The 23877-nt window shown below is 58.2% G+C and overlaps 3 protein-coding genes across 9 annotated transcripts; 2 read left to right on the top strand and 1 right to left on the bottom strand.

Annotated features, from left to right (window-relative positions):
• Nucleotides 1-57: 57 nt before the first annotated feature.
• On the bottom strand, nucleotides 58-6180 carry LOC127592534 (heterogeneous nuclear ribonucleoprotein Q-like). Of its 3 annotated transcripts, none has more exons than XM_052053364.1 (11): nucleotides 6007-6180; nucleotides 4836-4994; nucleotides 4019-4137; nucleotides 3726-3947; nucleotides 3468-3644; nucleotides 2826-2961; nucleotides 2542-2747; nucleotides 2316-2465; nucleotides 2133-2254; nucleotides 1454-1862; nucleotides 58-496 (listed from the first exon to the last, which is right to left on the bottom strand). In XM_052053364.1, exons 2-11 carry the CDS (start codon nucleotides 4981-4983, stop codon nucleotides 455-457), a joined length of 1731 nt encoding a protein of 576 aa, XP_051909324.1. In that variant the 5' UTR covers nucleotides 4984-4994; nucleotides 6007-6180; the 3' UTR covers nucleotides 58-454. The 3 variants fall into 3 exon arrangements, with proteins under 3 accessions (XP_051909324.1, XP_051909325.1, XP_051909323.1); XM_052053365.1 differs by having other exon boundaries at nucleotides 58-493; XM_052053363.1 differs by lacking the exon at nucleotides 58-496 and having other exon boundaries at nucleotides 805-1862.
• bub1 (BUB1 mitotic checkpoint serine/threonine kinase) lies at nucleotides 2872-17800 on the top strand. Of its 4 annotated transcripts, XM_052053354.1 has the most exons (30): nucleotides 2877-3004; nucleotides 3114-3329; nucleotides 4570-4680; nucleotides 7761-7820; nucleotides 7943-8084; nucleotides 8612-8808; nucleotides 8898-8941; nucleotides 9021-9154; nucleotides 9388-9434; nucleotides 9662-9810; nucleotides 9889-9968; nucleotides 10436-10517; nucleotides 10603-10710; nucleotides 11111-11212; nucleotides 11379-11451; nucleotides 11572-11879; nucleotides 12108-12174; nucleotides 12475-12881; nucleotides 12986-13108; nucleotides 13309-13410; nucleotides 13658-13724; nucleotides 13893-14185; nucleotides 14382-14448; nucleotides 15004-15425; nucleotides 15513-15613; nucleotides 15976-16137; nucleotides 16382-16539; nucleotides 16607-16784; nucleotides 16876-16982; nucleotides 17490-17800. In XM_052053354.1, the coding sequence occupies exons 5-30, from the start codon at nucleotides 7992-7994 to the stop codon at nucleotides 17692-17694; spliced, it is 3876 nt and encodes a 1291-aa protein (XP_051909314.1). In that variant the 5' UTR covers nucleotides 2877-3004; nucleotides 3114-3329; nucleotides 4570-4680; nucleotides 7761-7820; nucleotides 7943-7991; the 3' UTR covers nucleotides 17695-17800. The 4 variants fall into 4 exon arrangements, with proteins under 4 accessions (XP_051909315.1, XP_051909314.1, XP_051909313.1 ...); XM_052053355.1 differs by lacking the exon at nucleotides 3114-3329 and having other exon boundaries at nucleotides 2872-3004; XM_052053353.1 differs by lacking the exons at nucleotides 2877-3004; nucleotides 3114-3329; nucleotides 4570-4680 and adding an exon at nucleotides 6323-7168 and having other exon boundaries at nucleotides 9021-9070.
• Nucleotides 17801-17937: 137 nt separating this feature from the next.
• Nucleotides 17938-23819, top strand: pex7 (peroxisomal biogenesis factor 7). Of its 2 annotated transcripts, none has more exons than XM_052053372.1 (11): nucleotides 17938-18279; nucleotides 18959-19078; nucleotides 19151-19208; nucleotides 19317-19464; nucleotides 19559-19636; nucleotides 19715-19823; nucleotides 21363-21469; nucleotides 21548-21661; nucleotides 21833-21888; nucleotides 23021-23120; nucleotides 23235-23819. In XM_052053372.1, exons 2-11 carry the CDS (start codon nucleotides 18967-18969, stop codon nucleotides 23310-23312), a joined length of 960 nt encoding a protein of 319 aa, XP_051909332.1. In that variant the 5' UTR covers nucleotides 17938-18279; nucleotides 18959-18966; the 3' UTR covers nucleotides 23313-23819. The 2 variants fall into 2 exon arrangements, with proteins under 2 accessions (XP_051909332.1, XP_051909331.1); XM_052053371.1 differs by having other exon boundaries at nucleotides 17938-18313.
• The last annotated feature ends 58 nt before the right edge of the window (nucleotides 23820-23877 follow it).

The raw sequence follows: 23877 nt of genomic DNA, 5'->3' as shown, positions 1-23877 counted from the left end.
AAAACCTTCACAAAGGAATCTGAAGCAATTCGCCCGTTATTTTTTCCCGGGGCTTAAAAAAAAAATTCTCAGTATGCCACAAAATGGACATGAAGGCCGCTGATTTTTGACCATTAGCTCAAAAAGGTGGACAGGCAGTCAAAACAAATCTCGAAGCGATGCCTCATCATACATGGAAGCGTGTAGTCATGTCATCCTGAGAGCGAGCGGGCTTGCAGAGCCTGCAAACGACACGTCAACCTCCACTTGTCCATCACATTCGCCGGCACTTCTTCAGCCGGCAAGGCGGTGACGGAACGCGCTCGAGGTCCGAAGAACAAACGAGCTGGAGAGCGCGTGAGGTAGCTTCATCCTCCGCAGACGGTCACGTCACAGATGGGAACAATCAAGTAGTCTCGGCATCGGAGCAATGAGTCGCGTGACCTTACCGCGGCATCCGGCGGCGGCGTTGTCGTCACGGCGACGCATCGGGATCGGCCCAGACGCCTTCCCCCTGCTAGTCGTGACAAAAGGATGCAATTAGACAAGGAAAGGGCACGGCGTCTCACTGACTCTCACACACACACACCAGCTCGGCCGCCGCGGCTCAAGCAAACGCGTCACGCATGCAAACACACATGCAACATTTAAGTTGTCATTGGAGCGGCGGCTGCATCGGATTGGACGAGACATGACGATGAGCACCTGAGGGTGATTTGGTTGGACTGCATGCAAGGTGACGCCACTGGCAAACCTTTGACGGCCGGCCGGCGGGCAATTTGAACAGAGAATTTGGTTCAATTGGAGGAATTGGCAACACAGCGGTTGGGTTTTGTGCACGTGTGTGTGCACGTTTATTAAAGCAGACAAACAGCAAAAAATACAAGCCAAAAGTTAGGACCGCGACGGCGGACCTTTTTTTTTTCTTCCTTTTTTTTCTTTTTTCTCCAACAAGACACGCATTACTTTGTGACAGTACAAATAGTAATTTCACTTTCAATAAAACATGGCGAGCAGAGGGGATAAAAACAAATGCTAGACGCTAAATGGGAACAGCTAAAAGGAAGCATTCAAAATAAGGGGGGGGGGGGGGGGAGAAAAAAAAGCAACACCGAGTGTGACTACTGTGGAATATTAAAATATGTACAAAATGATCTCTTGCCAGATGTCACCAATTTGGAGCCAATGGGATCGAGTCTCTAAGGATGAGAAGAAAGGCGGCGAAAAAGCCTAGCGCCGGGCCGGTCTACTTCCACTGCTGCCCGAAAGAATCCTGATAAAATTCCTGGTTGTCAGATTTGTAGCCGGAATAGCTCGAGTGGTCACCGCCTTGGAGCGGCTGCTGAGCGATGGGCTGGGAGCCCCAGTTGTGATTATTGGTCTGGCGCCGCTTGGAATCGGGTTGGTTGTACCCGTCGGCTTTGCGCTTCGCTCCTCCTACATTTGCACCGCGGACACCCCGCGCACCACGTACCCCTCCTCGCCCTCGCGGCTGCACGGAGCCTCTGGCGCCGCGGCCTCCGCGCACCGGTCCGGGTCCCAGCCCGCCGCCGCCGCCGCGCTGAGAGAAGCCGCCTCGGCCTCGGGGTGGGCCGGCTTCGCCGCCGCGCCCTCGGCCCGGGGAGGCGCCGCCCCTGGCGCCCCTGCTGCTGCCGCCGCGGCTCCGGGCGGGCACCTGAAACTCGTCGTAGCCATAGAAGGGGTCATCGTAGCCGCCGCGGTAGTTGTGGTAGTCGTAGCCGTAGTAGTCGTAGTAGTCCTCGTAGCCGTAGTAGTCGGGCGTGTAGGCGTAGCTGCCGACGCCTCGTCTGCCGCCCCGGGCCCGCCCTCTCCCGGGAGGCGGCATGTGTTGTGGGGTGGAGTAGTAGTAGTAGTCGTCATACCTGAGGACAGATGAGGTCGCATCTCAAGTCCAGTCCCAAAGTCGAGCCCTTTGGTCAAACGGGTTTGTCCGCTCACCGCCAAGGCTTTGAATCCCGGCTCGGACGGCCCAAAGCTTCTTTGGGCAAGACGACAAACCCCAAATTTCCCCCACGTCGCCATTGTCAACGAGAGCCTGGTCTCAATGGCCTTACCACGCGGCACTTTCCCCGTTTTTCCAATCGAGTCATCAAAAAGGAGGACCCGAGTCAAATCGCCGAGCGGGGACTTACATTTGCGTCTTGGCCGCTTGCCGCTGAGCTTTGCGTTCTTTCCTTTTCTGATCGGGCGGCTTGGCAAAGACGATTTCCACAGGCTCTCCTTCCAGCTCCTTGCCGTTCATCTCGGCCAGCGCCTGCACACGGCGGCCGTATGTAGCAAACGTGCGTCGCATTTGCAGACGTGGCCGTGCGTACCTTGACGGCGCCGTCGCGCTCTTCAAAGTGAACAAAGGCGTAGTCTTTCAGCTTTTTCACGCGATCCACTTTCCCAAACTGGCTGAAGCTGGTCTCGAGGATCTCTTCGGTGACACTATTGGCCAGATTGCGCACAAACAACACTTTCACCTGCAACGAGACGGCCGGCGTTAGGCCGCGAGGTTCCGAGAGCGTCGCGGCGCGGACGGACCGTCGAGGACGTTACCTTCGCCATGACCTCGGGGTCCGGGTCCTCAATGGGGTCGGCCCACTCCACCGTCACCACGTTGTTCCAAACCTTCACCTTTCCGCTCATCAGGCGGCGCCGCGCCTGAGCGGCGGTCTTGTGGTCTTCGTACTCCAAGAAGCAGAAACCTCGGTTCTTCTTCTTGTCGTCGGGCTGATGGTACAGGATGACGTCGCTGAGGCCCTCTAGACGAGCGTCGACCAGACGGCCATGTGAGCGGGAGAACCAGAAAGACGCGGACCGCCGCGGCATGCGCGACTGACCTGTGACCTTGGAGAACTCTTCCTCAATCTGCTCCTTTGTTTTGCTTTTAGGGATGGAGCCCACAAACAGACGGTTGTTGGCCACCGATATGCACACGCCGATGTGCTTGCCCGGTCGGATCTCGCAATTGTTGCACTGCGGAAGATGTGGAAAGAGCAACTTGTCAAGCCGTCGGAAGGTAACTCCGAGAAAAGTTCAGCTGATCCTGACATGTTAAGCGCTTTGTTTTCGCTGCCGCTGTTGTGAAAGCGCTCCATGAATCGGCGTGTATCCTATTGTATTTGGAGCCTCGTCTTTCAGCACAAGCCGTGGCCGGCGTCAAGAGAAGACTACAAAACGGTTTTCCACCTCGAGTGGGAGAATGACGACCAAGAACCGGACGTTCTTCCAAAACGGATGGAAAGACGAGTGGCAAAATGGTCATGGAGTCTGCCAAGAGGGCGCGCTGCCACACTAAAGGAGCTGCAAGGCACAATGCGGCCGACGTGGGTCCTTGTCATGCGGTATGGAGTACTGCATCCGTAGCGTTCTCGCTGGATGAAAGTAACTTTGGGGCTGTAATTGCTAAAGTTAGCGAGGCGGAAGGCACGCTACTCATCGCGGACTTGGAACCGGTGGCCCGAGCCAAGGCGCCCACTTACCAGCTTGACGGCCTCCTGCGCCGCCTCCTTAGTGCAGAAGGTGACAAAGGCGTAGCCTCTGTTCAGGCCGCTCAGAGGGTCCATCATAAGCCGAAGGTCCCAAATAGGCCCCGCCTTCTCAAAGCGAGGAACCAGTTCATCTTCAAACAGGTCCCGGGGGATCTTGCCCACAAATATCTAGAACCGCGAGACACGCACCCACCGCTGAAGACTGCGGCGTTCCCGTTCACACCGCCATACGTGGACTGCGCGGTGTACCTCTGTTCCCACTGTGGGTTGAGCCCCCGCGTACACAGACTCGGGCGGGGGCCCGCCATACTTGCGCTGGCCCGTGGTCACGTCGAGGGTGTAGTTGGTTCTGTCCAGGAGCTCTTTAATTTTGGCCTCGTCGGGTCCTTTGGTGGCATCCGTGACCTTGGCCCCTTGTTTCTCGCGCTGCCTGTACGTCTTCATCACGCCGCACAGATAGGCGCTTTTGTTCTGGACGCAAAAAGGTGTCATTTGGAGGCGGCGGCCCACGTCCAAATCATCGTCCCCCTTCAAAGACGTACCTGAACGTGGGACAGGTCGCTTTCTTTAAACTGGAGCAGGACCTGCAGGGCTCCCTCCTCGTTGAACTCCTTCAGAGCCTCGATTGCTCTTTCGTCCAGATCGCTGTGTGCGACCAGACCTGAAGGAGGACAGCGCGTGACAACAATTGTGAAATCACCGAATCGGCTCCCGGCATCTTTCGGGGTCCGTCTTAAGCTTCTCTCGACGCCAAGTGCGCGCCGTTTAACAAATGGGGGAGGGGCGGGGGCAGACTGACCACTTCAAAGTCTTCCTCAGCAAAAGCAATTTATGAGATTTAATTTGTGACCGGTTCTCCTGCCCGCACTGCTCTCCTAGCCAATCGGGTTGTCAAAACTCCAGTCTTGGAAAGCCCAAGTGCGCCATGTTTTCCATCCAGCCGCACTCGGTCAGCATTGCCACGGAATGACATTTCAGGGACGTGGCCCCGTTTCTGGCCTTTTGCTTATTCCAAGAGTCAAGTCAGCCTTATTGTCAAATATGTTGTGTGCAGCATACAGCGCGGATGACATTTTTCTCCTCTCAACCACAGTGCAACCACAAGAGAGAGAGAGAGGAGCCGCCTCGGGTGCAACACACACTGCGGGTGAGGCAGCGTTCCATTGTGTCGGCCCCCGGCGGCAGACCAGCCCAGCACCTGAGGGTTGGTTCAAAAGCCACCTTTTATTTCAGATTAATTTGCCTATTTTATCGGTCATATCGTTTTTGTTGTTTTGATTAGTTTTTTTTGGGGGGGGGGGGTAAATAGTTTGACATTATTTCCACATTTCTGCTGACAGAAACAATTTGTGTGGGCACCTGCAATGTAGAGCTCATCGAGCTTCTCTGCCACTTTCTGAGGCAAGTCGGCTTCCAGTAAGGCCTGGAAGTGCTCCGAGCGCGAAACTGCTGCCGTCGTGTCCATTGGTTCCTCTGTCCCGTTACCGTTGACGTGATCAGTAGCCATGTCCCGGATATCTGCAACAATAACCTCGCCGTTTAGCAACTAGCTTTGAATTGTTCTTAATTCTAACCCCAACCTCTTCTGATGATGTCCCTCCTACGTATTCTACCCCTAAACAGAAGCTTGTTTAGTGGGGCCTCAATATTTTTTTGTTTCACAAGCTACACCAAAATTGTGAAACGTCATCGGCAACTATACAATTCATCAATAAATATGTGAAAAACGTTTAACTCCAGACTAGCTGCGTTAAATTGTAAACATCGTAAAAAATGTACATGAAAATAAGAAGGTACAGAACGGGATTCGAACCCGTGACATGAAGGACGCAGGGGGGAAAACAACCAAAACAAAACGGCACTTTGGGAGAGCCTCTACCTGCTGCGCCACGAGCTGGCACGCTTTAATCGACGCGCACGTAGTACAGTCCTAGTTCTCGCGCGATTCACGGAAATAACCGCTGCGCCTGGGGAATCAAACATTTGTCTGAAACAAGTCAATCGATCGCCGTTTTTGAACCCACAAGGGCCCAACTTTGGAAACTCGGGAATTGCGGTGGATTCTCTAACGCGGGATATTTGCCGACGTCGCCCCCTGGTTTCCTCCTGCTCGATTTTTGCTCCCCCCCCCCCTAACACCGGAAGCATCTTTAAAAGATGCAGCTCATCATACTGGTCTCGTGTCCATCAAGTTATCTTTGAAGTTTTTCCCACACTGTGGAGGTCTACCACGCCTCTCCTCGCAGATATGCTTCTTAGCTGCACATCAGCTTATGACTTGGTCGCAAAGGGTTTATAGAGCGCTCCACACGAATTCGAGCGCGGGCCTGATGGTCACCGATATCCAAGTATTTATGGGCCGCGCGATGTGAGCCACGAACGGGAGGACAGCCGGGCGCACGGGGGTCGGTCTACAAAATGCCGGCTAGCAACGCACGACACATGCTAACGCGTATCCGATGTCGGTGTGTACATCAAGGCGGCTTCACGCGCGCTAAAGGGCCCCGGTTGAACACAAGACGGGACCGACCAGAGGCGTGTGACACGATGCGGATCCACCGGAAGGAGCGCGCTGGAGGAAAAGTCGAACGAAATTGTCAAGAAGTTTGGTTGATGCCGACGCGCAGCTTCTTTCTTCACTTCGGACCCCCCTAAAAATGGCGCCGCCGCAGGCCTCCGCGCACGGGGTCTTCCCAAGTGGCTTGCACGGGCTGTTGCTGCTGCTCGCTCGTCCTACTACTTCCGGTTCCCAACAAAATACTCGGAAGCATTCAGTCACACCTTCATCCGTTCCCAACCGAATCACTCATAACCTGCCGTTCGTTCGCCATTTTTTACATTCCGTCAAAACAAGAGAAGGGAACTTCTGGTTCCCCGATCGCCGTCGCCTGCTTCTTTTCGATCTCTCCCGACTCTAACACGCCTGATTCATGTGATCGTGAAGCTTGCTGATGAGCTCGTCGTTTGACAACATTTTTTTAATTTAAAAGTCAGCAAATAGTATGTGCGCTACTGTTAAATTAGCAGAAGAAACGTCAAAATGCAGCTGTTGTGAACGCGCTATATAAATCAGAATGTACTGTATTGTACCAAGAACTAAACTGAGGCTCAGAGGGGATCGAGCCTTTTCTGTTGCTGGTCCCTCTCTCTGGAATGACCTCCCACTGAACATTCTGCAGTCATTCCACGACTTCTGCACCGTGAGACGGATGTGCCAAACTGTCGTCCGCCAGCGTCCAAGCGGAGGAAACAAAATACTGTACCAGTAACGTGTTTTGTATTTTTTAACGTCACTAGACGATGGCGAAAATGTGCCGAACTCATGTTGCGCGTGTGTGTGTGTTGACGAGTGACGTCCCGATGAAGACGGGGGCGTCCCCCGCGCCCCCCTCCCCCATGTCCGCAACTCGGAGCTTCCAGTTCATAGAGGCGTTCTCGTGCAATTTTCTAAGTCACAAAATTCCGACTTGCCATTGTCCGCGAATGCAGCATCAACGTACGTCACGAGATCCTCGTCTTGCTATTGGCTGAGTGCGAAATTCAAACAAAAACCAGAAAGGCGTCCGCAACTGTTTCTTCGACGAGCAACTTTAGAAGAGAAGGAAAATAGACATTTTGTTTTCGTATTTTATTTTTATTGACACATTCATAATACCCGACATCAAGAAAATGGACGTGGCCTCCTGTTTACAGTAAGTCAGACGGTCTGCGAGTTATCGAGACACACAGCTTATATTCGTCGTTTGTACTTGATACTGGTTTGTCGTTTTTGTTTTGTTTTTATGCTCTCATGGGTTTTGACTTATTAACGACGTATTCGCCCGGGCTAAAGGGGTGTGCAAAGTTTGTGCGGTAAAAAGTGACGTTACACTACACTCCTAAAAATCACAGGTCGGGTGGTTGGCTCCGGCATTGTTGTGACACTTGGTGGCCGCAACTCTTCATACCTCTCGCTTCAACCTCGTCGTGTTTGAATTCTCCTATGCAGCGCATCAAGGCTCAGATCAGGCATTTGCACTATGATGAGCTGGACAGTGAATCGTCAACAGTACCACCTCAAAAATATCCTGCCACAATCACAGTTTTAGTCTGTTTAGGGATGTATTTATTTTCAAGAGGCCTCCAAACCAATTTTTAATAGCTCCAAATGGCACAAAGGCGTGATCGGCATGAACGAAGCATCAACGACGGACCTACTAAAACAAGAGTTTTCCTTTACACAACTGTCCATTCGTTGTCATCCTGCATTATGAATAACTGACATGTGTGAACGTCCTTGGACAGGGTCTTTGAAAGCAGTTTCAGCTCGTACACGGGAGATGACCCCTTGGACGTGTGGCTCAAGTGAGTCTCGGTGCTTCTCTTCTCATTTCGTGGCACACCAGCAGCTCAGCTCAACTAACGGCACAACGCTCAATGGCACATTGTTTTTCTTCTTCCATCTGTTCACCGTTTGCACTTGGCAGGTTTGTGGAATACTTGGACCAAAGTTTACCTGAAGCCGGCAGCAGTGAAATGTCGGTGGTGCTCGACAGGCTGCTGCAGAACTTTCTCAGTGTGGAGCGATATGCCAACGATGCCCGATTTGTCAACGCGTGCATCAGATGCGTAAGTGCGTCCGTCCATTTGCCGTGTTGTTGTGTCTGCGCGTGACGAGGCTCAAGTCGAGGCAACTTCATTTTTATCACCCTGTAACACCCTGTAAACTGATTCTGAAGGCTGGAAATATGTTTCAAGACAAGTCCCGAAAATGGGACCAAATTCATGCTGTCTCGCGCGCCGTCCGTCGCCGTCATCCGATAAGTCGCCGGCTGGTTAGGTTTTCTGTCAAAGGTACGTTCGAGGAACGTTGGCGGTCATAGTCGACGAAAGACTGCAAGGTTCACTGGTGCGGTTAGCCCGTGGCTCGCGCTACAGATGCGTTTGCACAGAAACACGCTTGAGCCAGCGACCGCTTTGAGTCCAGCGGGATGTTTTCAGCGGTTACGCCCACGACGTCCCGCTGTCGGGGGGGCGGGCTCTATGTTGCTTGATTCCTCGAGGGAGTCGCATTTGTTAGACTGTGTATTCTCCTCCTCAGCCAGCGCAGCGGATGCAGCGTAGAAAGTGCTCTCAGGGACCTTTGTTGTTGACAGGCCGCGTACTACCCGGAGCCCATCAACTTGTTCCATCACATCTTCAGTCAAGGAGTGGGCACCACGACGGCGGCGCTCTACGTGGCTTGGGCTCGGTGCTTTGAGCGCAAAGCCATGACGGAGGAAGCGGACGCCGTTTACCGCCAAGCTGTGGAGAACCGAGCCCGCCCCGCCGAAAGCCTCATGCGGGAGTACAGGTCAGAGCCCGTGCCAAGTATCTTGCGCCGCGGGATCGCCAGAGAGCTCGAGCCTTCCGGAGACTGAAAACTCTGCCTGCGATCCTCAGGCAGTTTCGGGCCAGAAGCAGAAGCCGGGAAAAGGTGTCGGGAGGTGAGTGGTCGTCGGTGGCTTTTCCCCGTTGCGCCCGTCGTGGCCCGCTGCTGACGTCATGCCGCCGGATGTGATGCAGGAGTCGCCGAGCCGTCGTCAGGCGCCGCGCGGACGGCCGCTCCCGCGCAGGTGCCCGTCTCCTCGATGATCCCACTTCCATTCGGAACCGAGAATGACAGCCAAAGCAAAACGTGGAGGCGGAGCTCATTGAACGTAGGCTAGCGTTGCCCTTTCACAAGGTCTTGTCATGAAGCGGCAAGTGGTCAAGAGGAGAGCCACCCGCTGGTGCGCTTTCGCTCACCGCGTTGAACAAACAACCACGCGATGCACATTCAGGCCAGCCCAGCCCGAGCGCGGCGCTCCATTCGCCCCGTCGGGGGGCGGGACCGAAAAAAGAAAAAGCAAACTTAGCCGCGGCCCACAATAAACCTTCTGCTCCTTCTCAGGCCGCAGCCGAGCTCCAAGCCAGCGGCGGTGTCTTATCCGGCCACACGTAAGTCACAACAAATGACGCAACCGGACGGGTTTTATTGGGGGGGGGGGAATGCATGACTGGCACTTCCCTTGACTTCAGTTGAGAAAGATGATTTGAGATACAAGCGCAGTCATATCAGGAATGGGACTCATACAAGGCAGCACTGCATCGTGCCGCCCCGCCCCTCCCCCCAAAACGGAAGACTGTTGGGTGGCCTCGTTGTGAAGGTGACCTTTGCCCTCCAGAGTTTGGCGCGACGAGCGGCCGCTTGAGGTCATGTACTCCAAGGACGCGCTGGCGTCGGAAGGATCCGAGCTGTGCTTCGAGGAGGCGCGGGCGCGGACCTACTTGCGGAAGAGGAGGTTGAAGTGGGAGGCCGAGGAGCGGCTGAGACGTAAGCGCCGAGGGGAGGGGAGGGCAGGGGAGGGGTCACCGTCGGCCGCTGACCCATGTCCTGTTGTTGCACCCAAAGTGGAGCGTGTCGTGAGGGAGGACGAGGAGGCCGTGGCCAGGCTGCGGCGCCAACTCCACGACATGGGGAGGGCGCTGAAGGTGAGCCCGCTCGTCGATGCCACGACGTGCGATGCCGCGGCCACGCCGAGGAGGAGGAGCGCCGGCAGCCTCCCCCTTTCTCTCTTTCCTCTCCGCCTATTGAGGCCCAACGTCTGCCGTTATCCACCACTGTCTCTCTCTGTACCCGTCCTTCTCTTTCGCTAGCCGTCTTTCTGTCTGCATTTCGAGAGTCATGCGGTTTGACGACGCGCGTCGGCGAGGAGAGTCGGATCGCAGATTGATTGATGGAGTCACGCGCCGAATGACATTTTCAGAAATATTTGTAAACGTGAGCAACTGTTGTTGGCGTCTCGCGGTTGCCCGCGGCCCTCTGAGGGCAAGCGTCCTACCGACGTGGCTTTGAGGGCCTCGCTCAACTTCTCCGCCTCTCCGTTGCCCGTCTCCTCTCTGATCTGATGTGCGCTGGCGGGCTGGGGGCCACGCCGACTCTGCTTTTGTTTCTCCAGATGTCTGCAACAGGAAGCCCCTCGGGCCGCCCCACCCGCCAGGAAGGCTGCGGCGGATCGTCGGCCCGGGGCGACCTCAATGGTGACTTGCGCGTGCACTAAAAGTCGCGCTGATCCCGCCGAGACCCCCGAGTCCGAGCCCTCTCGTGTTGCCGTGTGTCTGTCAGCATCACAGGCACGCGCGCTCGACGCTCCCGACAACTCGCCGAGCTGCCCGCACGCCGCTCCGTCGCACGTGCCCCCGTCGCCCACCGTCAACACGCGCGAGGCCCTGGGTGAGCGCCTCTCCTTTACCGGCCGAACCCAACCGGGCACATCCGCAGCTTTTTTTTTTTCTTTTTTAGAGGGACGGCGGGTGGGGGGGGTTGCTTTGAAAGATGTAAGCGCCGTATCGTGCCAGTGAACTCTGCTCGCAAAGCAAAGACAATTACGTGTTGTGTATTTCAAACGACGGCAAAGTTTTGCATGAGCAAAGTCCACTGGGCTTCATCCGAACAAACGATGCAAAACAGGCTAACAACTAGCATCGGGGTGGGCCGAGGGTCATTCAATTGAAGCCAAAACGCTTTCCTGCTTTACATTTGAATGAATGATGTCATGACTGCATGGGTTTTGTTTTTTTCATAAAGTACAATATTATTTCCCTTATGAAAAGTGAAAGAACGTGCGTTGCAGATGTGATCATGGGAATGTTCCAGGCGCCCCCGCTGACCGAGGCCTCCTTGGATGACACGTCAGCGTCGGTCCCCGGCGGGAGCCCATCGGATGATGCAAACGGTGAGTTAGCAGCTCCTGCCGCTTGACAGCAGATAGCATCAGAAGAGCGCTTTCTTTTCATTTGGACTCAACCCTCTGCCTTCTCCTCGCAAATTTTGCAAGCGTTTCTCTCCCATAATGCAATGCTTTCTTTTGCCTTCCTCTGCTGCCACTTCCTGCCACACAGGCTCCGACCCAACGGGCGGCTCCGCCGCCGCCGCCGCCGCGGAGCCCTTCACCGTCTACCAAGATGACGCCAGGTCAGTCGGCAGATGACAAAATGTCTCGCAGCTGTCGTCCTTCGAGTCAAGTGAACTTTTGTGTCTTTTGCCCTTTTTGAATCGGGGGGGTAAAACGGTGTCGTTTCTGCGGGTGCGCAGCGCCAGCACTTGCCGCACGCTGAGCAAGAGCAGGGCGACGCGAGGCCGAGGCCTGTCCGACAATTGGATGCCCTTGACGTACGGCGGCGCGTCCCGGCGCTCCGCCGACACGTCGCGTGATGGACGCCAGGAGGCGGCGGCGGAGGACGGGTGGAGCCAGCGGGACAAGGCGGGCGACGAGATGGGCGCCTGGGCCGAGGGCTGGCCGGCGACGTGTCCCAACAACACGGCCGACTTTGCCCTAGCGGCGCGCTGCGTCTCCACGCCCTTTGCGCGCAAAGGGCTCGGCGAGGCTTCCCAGGGAGCAGGTGAGGCGCGCCGCCACTTGACCTTGCCAACACCTTCCTTTGTCGTACAAGCCATCGGGGCGGAGGGCGAATGAAAGTACGGCGAACCCGCAGCGAGGTATCAAAACCTAGTCGGTTCGTCTATCCGCGCCAGGGTGTCGTGTTCAGCTTTCGGGCCGCTTTCCCGGCGAAACGGAGGCATGACGAGCGAGCGATTGTGACGCCCCATCCGTGTGGTGTGTTTTCCAGCGGACGTGACGTGCGCCCGCAGAGAGGCCGACGACAACACTTTCATCGGACGCTCGCACAAGCTCAGGTGAAAAGCTCGACTTGCCGCCCTTCACTTTCTCTTCTGGTACAAGCACCAGTCACCCGTTTGGGGCCCGCTCCGTCGTAGTTCACGGACCGCCAAGCATTCACCGACGACGCGGGGTGGGGTGGGCGGTTGGGTGTCCCGTCAGAAACAAAGCGCCAAGGGCCGGGCGTCACGTACGGCGCCCATCCGTGCGCGCGGGCTTGCGGTGGGCTCACCTGGTTTGTTTTAGAAATCCGTCCGAGCTAACCCGCTTTGACGCTGAAGCGCTCACTGGCTTCTTGCTCGCCTCCTCCGACTCAGTCCCATTATGGAGCAGAGTCCGCCCGACGACAAGTCCTCCGCCGGTCAGCCGGCGTCCTCCTTCGCGGCGCACGCCGGGACCATCCTGGGCGAGGGACTCGCCGCCCATCGGCCGAGCAGCCGGTCCGCTGCGGCGGCCACCTTCTCCTTCGTAGACCGTACAACGCTGGGTCCCTCCGCATCGGTCGGCGAAAACGCCCGCGACGCGGTTGCCAGCGTCCGGGCAAGCCCCGAAAAAGAGTGCCGTCATCTCTCCGACGGCGCCGCCTCCGCGTCACGACCCGCCCGGCTGCCTTGCGGCCCCCGGGGCGCCGACCTCGACGCCGACTTCCCGTCAGCCGTGGGCCCGACGCCGCTCGCCGAGCGAAACGTGGCCGGAGGAGCTCAAGCGGATCGGAGCCTCTGCGGTGAGTTTGATGTCCGCTAAAAAGCTCACGTCGGTACCGGGAGAGTCCCGAGCACGAGTCCTCACGTTTGTGTGCGGCTGTGGCCACGCCTTTGTGTTCATCAGCGTCGCAGGAGAGCGCGCTCAACCCTTTCCGGGTCTTTGCCAACAACTCGCCGAGCCGCCCCCACGCCGCCGCGTCACGTCCGCCGTCGCCCACCGTCACCGTCAACACACGCGAGGCCCTGGGTGAGCGCCTCTGCTTTGCCGGCTTTGACGTGCACTTTGGAATGTTTTTCTCTTGAGAAAATGTTGCGATGGCGCCGTTTTGAGTTGCGAGCACGGTCACGGAAGGCGCCGCACTTGTACGGAGATGTGAAAGGGAAAGAATGATCGTCGTCTGGATTTGCTCCAAAAGCAGGCCTTGACCATGGCCGTGTGCGTTGCAGATGTGATCATGGGAATGTTCCAGGCGCCCCCGCTGACCGAGGCCTCCTTGGATGACACGTCAGCGTTGGTCACCGGCGGGAGCCCATCGGATGATGCAAACGGTGAGTTAGCCGAATGGAAGCAAAGTTGTCTCGCCCCTTCGCGCCAGGAATTTTCTACTCTTCTTGTCATTGAGTGGAGCTAAAAGACCTTGGCGGCCATGTTGTGGGGCAACGTGCTTCTACACAGAACGCACGCACCTCCAAATCAGCCACTCGCCTTTGCCGTGAAAAGAATCCGCAATACACGGTGGCTTTTAAATGCGCGTCAAACTTTTGCCTTCCTCTGCTGCCACTTCCTGCCTCACAGGATCCGACCCAACGGGCAGCGCCGCCGCCGCCGCGGAGCCCTTCACCGTCTACCAAGATGACGCCAGGTCAGTCGGCAGATGACAAAATGTCTCATAGCCGTCAAGTGAACTTTTGTGTGTTTTGTCTTTTTTGAATTTGGGATGTCGTGGTACAGTTTTCTGCTCTTTTGCCTGTTTGAAAAGTCGTACGCAAAAAACAAAAAACAAAATGGTGTCCTCTGTGCGGGTGCGCAGCGCCAGCGCTTGCCGCACGCTGAGCGAGAGCAGGGCGGCGCGAGGCCGAGGCCTGTCCGACAATTGGATGCCCTTGACGTACGGCGGCGCGGCGCGTGATGGACGCCAGGAGGAGGCGGCGGCGGCGGAGGACGGGTGGAGCCAGCGGGACAAGGCGGGCGAGGAGATGGGCGCCTGGGCCGAGGGCTGGCCGGCGACGTGTCCCAACAACACGGCCGACTTTGCCCTGGCGGCGCGCTGCGTCTCCACGCCCTTTGCGCGCAAAGGGCTCGGCGACGCTTCCCAGGGCGCAGGTGAGGCGCGACGCTTCCTCTCGCGTGACGCTCGCTCGCTCTTTCCCCAATCGCTGCTCGGCAATTTTGAAGGGCCTTTCTTGCTCCAACTTCTCCCAACCCCTTCCGTAGTGAGTTGGCCAGCGTCTCCATGATGGATGCGCGCACTCTCCCACACTTGCGTGCGGTTGAGCCCTTGTCCGTGTTGTGTTTGCAGTGGACGTGACGTGCGCCGGCGGCGAGGCTGACGACGAGCCTTTCGTCAGGCATTTGCACAAGCTCAGGTAAAAAGTTCCCAAAACTCGTGGCCTCTTTTTGTGCACAACCGAAGCGATGGCCGAAGCGCGCCACGCCGACTCGCCCCCTGAAACTTGGGGGGAGTCCTTTTACAACCTCCAAATGACCCGCACCATTCATTTGTGGTTTTGTGTGGTTTTCACAACAAAAAAATAATAATAATAAATGGAAGTATTTGGGTCGTCCCAAAGGAAAGCCAAATTGAGTGGAATCCTGAAAGCACAGAAACACAAAGAAGCGCACATGGATGCCTGTCGAGAGGAAGTCGAGCGGCGCGGGCGGCTTTCAAGCCAAGCCAGCGTTTGGCACATTCCAAGTCAAAACGGACGCGGCCGACCTCGGAGTAACTTCTCGGCGGCTCGGTGAATGAAAGACGGCTGCCGTCGTGAACTTTCGTCCGCTATTTGTCGGCGTTGCGGGCTTTCACTTGGAATTTCGAGCCGCTTCCGCTCTCTCCGAATCCCGCGTAGTTTGGCCGCTCGCAAGCTCGATTGTTGTGTTGGAAGTCGTTGATGGCTTCTCGTGTGCCTCCTCCAACGCAGTCCCATCGTGGAGCAGAGTCCGCCTGAGCCGCAGCCTTCCGCCAGCGCCGCCGCTCAGTCGACGGCGCTCGACGGGACCGTCGTCGGCGAGCGGCTAAGCGCCCGGTCCGCCCCCCCGCCGCCGCCCGCGCTCTTCTGTGAAGACCGCATGGAAATGGGCACCCGCGTGGCCGCGCGGCCCGCTGACGTCCCGGTGGATCGGCGGCGCCGTTCTCTGCCCTCCGCCGGCGAGCGCGCGGCAAGCCCCAAAAAGGAGCGCGGCGGTCTCTCCGACGCCGGCCGCCCGCCGTCCGATCCCTGGAGCGACCGGCTCATCTCCCACTTGCTGTCCAGGATGAGCCCGCCGCTCACCTCGCACCCGCAATGCGTCAGCTGGCGGCGCAGCCTCCCCGACATCGGCGCCAAGAAGACCATCAGCATGGGTAACCGCGCCGCCGCCACCGCTCCGCGGGGCGGCGCTCGGGACTCGCCCGGTTAACGCCAGAGACGCTCCCGCTTCTCCGCGACAGGAAAGGCGTCCCTGCGGGTGGACCGCGTCCTGGGCCAAGGAGCCTTTGCCACCGTTTACCAGGCCACCGACCCCGACAGCTGCGACAAGGTGGTGCTGAAGGTAAGACGGCGACGTGTGTCGGAAGCGCTTTGGGCCCGCCGCCCCAAAAGAAAGCCCGGCTTCAAAGTCCGACTTTTGCCCTCCATCGCGGGCCGGAAGGATGGAACGGCACATCCGCGCGCAGTCGCCGTGCGTTGAAGACGCCAGAGTTATGGCGGGAAAAGGCACGGGCCCTTGGACGCATCCCGGGCTTTCGGGCGAGCCCGAGATTGCGGCTCCGTGTTGCGCTTTCTTTCCTCTCTCTCAAGCTCGTCAAGCGTGCGAGCGCAGCGGCTAATGCTGGAGCCAAAAATGAACGCTTCCGCGTTACTGGCCGGACCGGCCCGGCCTCTGGAAAATCACGCGCGGCATGTGTTTGGCAGGTGCAGAAACCGGCCAATATCTGGGAGTTTTACATCCACACGCAGCTGGACCGGCGCCTGCCTCCGAGCGTCCGTCACTTGTTCGGCCGCATCCGCTCGGCTCACGTCTTCACCGACGGCAGCGTCCTGCTGGGCGAAGCGCACGGCTACGGCACCCTGCTGGTAGGTCGCGCGTGGCCCGTCTCCGCTTCGTCAACCGCCGGTTGTGGTGGAAGCGCGTCGGCACAAATACGCCCGCGCCCGTGATTGTTTGCCGGTTCCGTCCCTCGACTAGTTCCGAGCGCGGTCACGAAACGAAGCGAGGGCCCGCCCGCCCGCCGCGTGCATGTTGTCTTTTTTCTATCGTCGTCTCGCCTTCCGATCCGTCTCCCGCCGAGTGGAGATCATCGGAGTGTTTTCCCAACAGAACGCGGCAAACCTTTACAAAGGCGTCGGCGACAAAGTGATGCCTCAGCCGCTCGTCATCTACTTCACCGTCTGCATCCTGCGAATGCTGGAGGAATTGCACGCCGCGCGCCTCATCCACGCCGACGTCAAGCCCGACAACTTCATGCTCGGGGAAAGGTGCCACGTTGCACGCGCCCGCGCGATCGCGGCTCGGCGGCGCTTGACCAACGGCTGCCCTGCGCAGGTTCGTGGAGAACGACGACTTTGAGGCGGACGAGCTCCGGCACGGCCTGGTCCTCATCGACCTGGGCCAAAGCATCGACATGGACCTCTTCCCCCCGGGCACCGCCTTCACCGCCAGGTGCTTGACGTCCGGCTTCCAGTGCACCGAGATGCTCAGCGGCAAACCTTGGAACTACCAGGTCAGACTCCGTTTGGATTTCGTCAAAGACGAGAGCGCGCCAACTGACGGCGGGCGGACGCCGTCAAGTTGACCCGCGTTGCCGGTTGCAGACGGACTTGTTTGGCGCGGCCGGGACGGTCCACGTGCTGCTCTTTGGGACCTACATGCAAGTGGTGCAAGAAGACGGCGAGTGGAGGACCCGCGCCACCTTTCGAAGGTTGGTTTCCTTCCGCGAGTCGCGGCGCCGCCCCGAATCGCTCATCAAATGCGGTACGACGACGTTGATTGATCCCAACGTGCGGGTGCGCGGATCAAATTTGGCCAAATTGGAAGCGAGTCTTGATTTGAACCAATATTCCTCTGAAATGTTGGCCTTTGCTCCATTTAGTTCGGAACTTGGTTGCCGTTGTTTGTTTGGAAGGACCCGCCGTCCCGAGTCCTCGTCGGCTTGTCGGGGAAAGAGGGTGTGAGCCACGAGGGCATTCGGGGGTCCAGACTCGTGTGTTAGCGCGCTAACGGCCGTGAACCTTTGCACTTATTCAACATGGCCAATGAGTCCCTCTTCAGCATCCAATCCAAAGTCACCGTTTCATGACATCACGTGCAACGGGTGATCAATTGCCACCGATTGGACAGGTTAAAAATGGCATCTTCTTGCAAAACGAAAACTCAACCAGATTGATAAGTTTCCCCAAATGGCGGCGGCGGTTGTTGTCGTTGTCAGGATGCCTCACGGCGACATGTGGCTGCATTTGTTCCGCACGCTGCTCAACGTTCCCGGCTGCCGTCCGGCCCTCGCCGACCTCGCCGACCTCCGCCGTCGTCTGAGCGCAGTTCTGCGGAGTGACTACCGCCACAAGATGGCGTCGCTCAAGAGCCGCCTGCTGGTGCTCCTGCTGGAGAGCCGCAAGGCCGCGTGGCGGCAGTGATTGATTCCAAGTGCTGGCTTGTTTTTAAAAAAAAAAAAAAACTGGAAAAAATCCTCTTGCTTGTCTCCTTTGATGCGTTGAAACAATAAAAACGTTGTTTTCTCCATTTTGACCGCCAGGCGGCGCCATAGAATGAACAGTTTTCGATTCCCGATAAAGTTGAGTCCAACTGCGACCCGATGATCGGCCGTGAAATCCTGAACCGCGTCTGCGTGACTGCCCACATGCTCGGAGCGTCGATCCATGGACCGCTGCAAAAGTCGCCAGCAGAGGGCGACAACGAGTCAAATGTGCGAAGCGTTACGACGAAGAAGAAACCCCGGAAGCTCAACAACAAGAGCCGGACGTTTGCCAGTAGAACGGCGCAGCTTTTGGGGGGGATTTCCTCCTTTTTACCGCAAAGTGGCGTGTGCGCGAGACGTCGTTCGCGGGACGTTTCCAACTCGTGCCAAGACGATGTGGAGGCGGCGTTAACGAGCTTCGGAAACACGCTTTTCCTTCGGCAAATTGGAACCGTCAACCGCTAAAGAGAGGGATTCGACCTTCGTTGTGGCAGCCTGCTTTGCCTTTTCTTTACGGGGGGAGGTAAGTTGTCCACGTAAATACTGGCTCCAGGTTAGTGCCCGCGACTTTGGCAATCCGTAGCAACGGGGACGCACAGGGAGACAATTAGACAGGTGAGTGCGCGCTACGTTGCGCTTGATTGGAGAGTTGCATCCTTGTACATTTCAAACGCAAGACGGGATTGATGACCCGAAAAAGGACATCGACGTACAGCACTTGCCAGTTCTTGTCGTAGGCGGAGCTAAGTGGTGAGGATACGCTGCGGTTGACGAGTTTTGACTAATCGCAGACAAACGTAGCCGACTTTGAGTTGTCTTGACGCGAGGCGTTTGGGAGGAACGGGTCCATCATTTTTTAAAAATTGTTTTGACTTTGCCTTGAACATAGAAGGCCTAATGCCTCGGTGGACATGACTGACGGCTTCTTGTCCCGCCTCCCCGACGGACCGAAGCTTGAAACCTGGGATAGGTTCTGCGTGACGGACTTGTAGTTTGACCTCTCGCCCGGTCCAAGACAAACAACAATGTGGTAGTCTTGACAGAGCAACTGTCGTGGACGACCAAAAAACAAACCAAAAACAGTTGTGGCGTTTGACAAAGCCGTTACTCTTGATGGCATAATACAAGTTGTGGTTGTCAGTCGGCAACGTTGGCCCCATTGGACAAAAGGTCGACGGGCCGATTGTCTGCGCCTTTTGTAGCGTCGGCGATGGAGACCAAAGTGTTCCGCAGCCCGGCGCGTCACGGCTACGCGGTGGAGGCGTCGCCCTTCTTCCCCGGCAGGCTGGCGTGCGCCACCTCCCAGCACTACGGCATCGCAGGCACGTAGCGGGTGGGCACGGAGCGCTGACCCGCGACCTCCGACCTCTAACCTGTAACCCGCTCGCGCTCAGGCGGCGGCTCGCTCTTGGTCCTCGACGACGCGCCGACCGGACTGGGCCTCGTCCGAAGGTAACGCGGAGAAGGCAAAACGAGAGCCCACGCGAACGTACGCGAAGCGGGTGTCGTCAAGGTCTCCCACGTCGATTGACCGCTGGCCCGTTTGCGCGCTCGCGGCAGCTGGGAGTGGAGCGACGGCTTGTTTGACGCGTCGTGGAGCGAGGCCAACGAGCACGTCCTGGTGGCGGCCGGGGGCGACGGCAGCCTGCAGCTGTGGGACCTTCATCACGACGCCCCCCTCAGGCTGGCCAAGGAGCACGTGCGAGAGGTCGGAGGGCCAAGGGGGGGTCTCTCTCCGGCCCGAGGGCGCGACAAAGCCCAACGGCGGTCAAGTCGCCACCGTGGCTGATGTTCTTTGGTAGGTGTACGCGGTGGACTGGAGTCAGACGAGAGGCCACGACGCCATCGTGTCGGGATCGTGGGATCGCACCGCCAAAGTGGTGCGCGCCTCCGTCTTCTTGCTCTGCACGGGTTTGTCGGCTTTCCCGCCTGACCTGTGACCTTTCGCTTCCTCCTAGTGGGACCCCACCCTCGGCCAATCACTCAGCACTTTCACGGGTCACCAGGGGGTCATCTACAGCACCATTTGGTCACCTCACATCTCAGGTTGCTTCGCTTCATCCTCAGGTACGCGCGCTCGCACACTCAAAGGGCACGGCATGGCACCGTATCCCCACAAGGAGGCACTGTTGACCTGTTTTTGTGTGCGTGTGTAAAGCGCGGTCGCTGAGGTTTCTGTGGGCGGGTGATGAAAATGTCTGTCCGCCAGGGTGGTTTTCCTCGAAGTGGCACGTGAGCTTAAAATGTCAGCTATCTGGCAGCGGCAGCTGGCTAAGCCGCGTGCGGCGCGCGCGTACATCAAAGTGGCGTCGCCAGCGTGCGCTTCGCTCGGCCCGACATTTTCATACAAAAGGTCACAAACAGCCAAAGCGTGCGTGGGAGAGCGCGGACGCGTGCGCGTGCCCGAGCAGCCGGCGCAAGGCTTTGGTTTGGTGGGCGAGCGTCGTCCTCGAGCCTCAGAAGTGGAGCAAAAACACGAAGCCTTTTCCTTAGTGCTGGAAAGTCGCCAATCTACCGGAGGAAAGAATGAAAGCAAAACGTTGCCCACCAGCGATGGCCTCCGGCGTCATTTGTCAAACGGGATCGGTCGTGGGAAGACGACGATGTCACGGAAGACGTCCCAACGCTCTTGTGTGTGCGTGTTTGTTTTGTGCTTGGGGAGGGGGGCCGGGGGGATGCCCGGAACCTGAAGCTGCTTGTTTCCGTGTCGGAGCTTGGCCACTCCCCTCCGAAAAAGTCCCCGGCCCAGAACAAAGCCTTTCCCGTCGTCTCTCGACCGTGGAAACGCCGCGGCCCTTTGAATTTTTTTCATAAGAAATTGAGAATCGGCTGATCAAAGTCGGTCACCTCTCCGCCCCGGCGACGCATCCTGACACAACACGTCCGTTCCCATCCAAGTTGCTCTGTGAGCCGGCGAGCGCTCGCCTCTGTCGCCCGCATTGCGTCGACGCTTTCAACTTCCCGTCGCTAATCTGATCTCGTGCGGCGTGGGCGGCCGTGGAAAAAGCTCGGACGACTAGAACTTGGGAACGGCGCTCCGCTCGCTCGTGTTGGAGAGGAGATTGGGGGGGAGGGCTAACGCCAACCCCTTGGGCTCACGCGGCCCAAGGTTCCGTTCCTGAACGCCACCCGAGGGCCCGCCTACGTTACGAGATAAGCGCTAACGCTAACAAGCTTCCGGCGCCGCGATGGCCTCCTATCTCGCGAGGCAGCCATTTTGTGGCAAGGGAGGGGGGGGGCGCACCGGGCAGGAGTAAAGCACATTTGAACACGCGGTCAGCATATCGGATCCGACAAGATGGCCGCCGATGGCCTCAGATGGCGTCGTCGCTTTTCTTCACCTCCGCGGCGGGGAAGACAAAGTCTCGGGAAAAGCGGTTAAAAGTCGGCCGCGACCAAACGGCCAAAGCCACGCCCACGACGCCGATGAAAGCGGCTCCTTAATCTCCTTCCCGTCCGTTCCTTTTGGAGCTCAAATATGTGTCGGAGTGACAAGTCGGCGCCGGGCTGAATTAATCCTTTTCGAATAATCCGCTGCTTGCAAGAAAGCAGGGGGGGGGGCGCACGCACAACTTGCTGTCTTTGTTTGTTTTTGTGTGTGCGTAGGTGACGGCACGCTGCGAGTGTGGGACGTGAAGGCGGGCGCGTGCCGGTTGGCGGTGCCGGCGCACGACGCCGAGGTCCTGACCTGCGATTGGTGCAAATACGATGAGGTGAGCGACTCTGGCGAAAAGCGCGCGGGCGGCGACGGAGGCCGCCGCTCGCCCTTGATGTGCCTCGTGCGTGCGCAGAACGTTGCGGCGACCGGCGCCGTGGACGGCAGCGTGCGCCTTTGGGACCTGAGGAACCCCCGCCGGCCCCTCAATCTAATGACGGGCCACAAGTACGCCGTCCGGCGAGTCAAAGTAGGTGGCCAGACGAGCCGCACGCACTCAAAACGGCCGCATTTCCATTGACACGCGCACAGTGACGTCCTTTGGCAATTGGCCGTCGCGATTGTCCGGGCGTGTCAACATAGCGGCCGATTTCTTTGTCAGATGAGTGCGCATCCTGTAACTTGTGATTTCTGCCCGCAGTTCTCTCCTTTCAGCGGCAACGTGGTGGCGTCCTGCTCGTATGATTTCACTGTAAGGTAAGATGGTGCGCCTTTGTAGTTTTTGTCTCGCGCGCTCCCGGCTTTTGCAGCTTTTGCGCCGACGTGTCGCTCCTTGCCGCAGATTGACAGAATTCCTACTGCCCAGAGAGGGGCCCGGGCTCGGGCTCGGGCTCGGGCTCCTCTCTGGGCTGGAATTGGATGTTGGGAAGGAGACGCTGCCGAGGCGAGGCCCTTGCGGAACACCGTGCGGGGAAGCGCCCGAGGGGCCACTTTGTCACATTTCCGTGTCCAGTGTGTGAGCACAAGGATTGACGCAACCGGCACGTCCTGTTCTGATCAGTGTGTAGGTTGAGCAAACGGGGGGGGGGGGGCACGACACACAAAGCGGACAGGTGAGCACACCGGTCACAATGGGAGGCTTACCGTGGGTTACCGTGGCAATGGCGCAAAAGAGGCCGGTGTGCTCATCGCGTGATGTTTGCACAAAGCGGCTCAAATGCGCACGTGTCGTACCTCGCCGGCGGAAGAAAACGCAAACCGGTGACTGGAAAAGCGGCGCCTCGCCTCGCCTGGCGTGCGTCTGATGAGCCGCTCGCGCTCGGCTAGCGCGCGGCTCCTTCTCGTTCGATAGCGACTGAGCCGCGTTCCGATCTGAGAAGCGAGACCCGCCGTCTTACCAACGCGAGCCCCTTTGGGATCGAGAGAGACGAGCGGCCAGCAATTCAGCCCCCCCCCCCCCCCCCCAAAAAAAGAATCATTCTTGCCAACGGCAATCGCACTAATCGAAGCACTTTCATGACTCCCGTGTGCGGTCAAAGCCCTGACGCAGCAAACCTTCCAGACTCATCCACTTTGCAAATGTGATTAAATCACAGCCAGCCAGCCAGCGAGCGAGCGCACTGAGCGCCGCGGGCCTCCGCCGCGCACGCGCTCCACGTGCCCCCCCGGAGGCGCCTCGCTAAATGACCGGCGTCACCAAAACGCAGCCTACTGCGAGCGTCATGCGGCGCTCCGACGCCGGCGCTGCCGTCCGCGCCCGTTCAAAGTCAGCGAAGGCCTCGGCGATCGGGGCTCCGCGCCGCGAGATGGCGGCGCGGCCGAGCTTCGGGCCAAAGTCGGCGAGCGAAGCGCGCCTGAGCCCACGTATGCCGTCTTTGTCCTCTTGGAGGTTTTGGGACTGGAAGAGGGAGAGCGCTCTCGTCGACACGGTGGAACATCACTCGGAGTTTGTCTGCGGCCTGGACTTCAACCTGCACGTCCCCAACCAGGTAAGATGCGCATCTGCGCGCGCCGGCCTCATTAGCTTAACGCCAGCGAACAAATGCCGCGTTGGAGGAAGGTGCAAGGAACGGTTCAAAATGACCTTTGACGGTTGCGTTCAGGTGCTGGACTGTTCGTGGGACGAGACGGTGAAGATCTACACGCCGCCGTGTTTGTCCGGCGCCGGGCCCCGCCCGTGACGGTGTCGGCCCCCGCGCCCCCCGCCGTGATGTCGTCGGGTCAAAGAGGAAGCGGCGCGCCAGGCGACGTACCGCGACCTCCGGATGAAGAAGGCGTCCTCGGTTTGCGGGGACGGCGACAAGAGGCCAAAGGAAGCGTTCGGCCATTCGCCCCCTCGTCGACTCATTCTGGCTGCGGGCGCGCCAGCGTGACGCAAGCGGTCCATCGGGCGTCGCGGGCGAAGGCGGAGCTGCCTGAAGCCGAATCTCCCCCACATAACTTTGAGCTTCCTCCGGAACCTTCCGCCGTTGGCCGCGCCGAAATGGAAGTGTTTGAGCTTTCCCTTCACATGAGAGTCTGCTAATCTTTTTGCAACAATGGACCCCCCCCCCCTCCCGCCTGGGCCTGCTGCTAATCCTCTGGCGGAGTTAATTGGAAGGATGGCCCTCCTCGCCCCCGCCCCCACCCCAGCCCCCGTCACCTCAAAGTCATTTCCTGATGAAAAATTAAAACGAGAGAATGTGAAAGCTGAGTGGCTGAATTCAAATGTGTGCAAGGATGTCGAACGATGCGGAAGATCGAATG

The sequence above is a fragment of the Hippocampus zosterae genome, chromosome 19 (genome assembly GCF_025434085.1).
Source record: "Hippocampus zosterae strain Florida chromosome 19, ASM2543408v3, whole genome shotgun sequence".
NCBI lineage: Eukaryota > Metazoa > Chordata > Actinopteri > Syngnathiformes > Syngnathidae > Hippocampus > Hippocampus zosterae.
This window is presented reverse-complemented; position numbering and strand designations above follow the sequence as displayed.

Bases quoted from the DNA above. Each gene is read 5' to 3' on its own strand.
- LOC127592534 (XM_052053363.1), bottom strand. From the start codon at position 4,983: ATGGCTACTGATCACGTCAACGGTAACGGGACAGAGGAACCAATGGAC. The intron at 3,645-3,725 runs GTACACCGCGCA...TCGCGGTTCTAG, and splicing joins AACCCACAGTGGGAACAGAG to ATATTTGTGGGCAAGATCCC. The intron at 2,748-2,825 runs GTCAGTCGCGCA...ACGCTCGTCTAG, and splicing joins AGAGTTCTCCAAGGTCACAG to AGGGCCTCAGCGACGTCATC.
- bub1 (XM_052053352.1), top strand. From the start codon at position 7,146: ATGGACGTGGCCTCCTGTTTACA. The intron at 11,452-11,571 runs GTCAGTCGGCAG...GCGGGTGCGCAG, and splicing joins GTCTACCAAGATGACGCCAG to CGCCAGCACTTGCCGCACGC. The intron at 12,882-12,985 runs GTGAGTTTGATG...TGTGTTCATCAG, and splicing joins AGCGGATCGGAGCCTCTGCG to CGTCGCAGGAGAGCGCGCTC.
- pex7 (XM_052053372.1), top strand. From the start codon at position 18,967: ATGGAGACCAAAGTGTTCCGCAGCCCGGCGCGTCACGGCTACGCGGTG. The intron at 19,079-19,150 runs GCACGTAGCGGG...GCTCGCGCTCAG, and splicing joins CCAGCACTACGGCATCGCAG to GCGGCGGCTCGCTCTTGGTC. The intron at 19,824-21,362 runs GTACGCGCGCTC...GTGTGTGCGTAG, and splicing joins TTGCTTCGCTTCATCCTCAG to GTGACGGCACGCTGCGAGTG.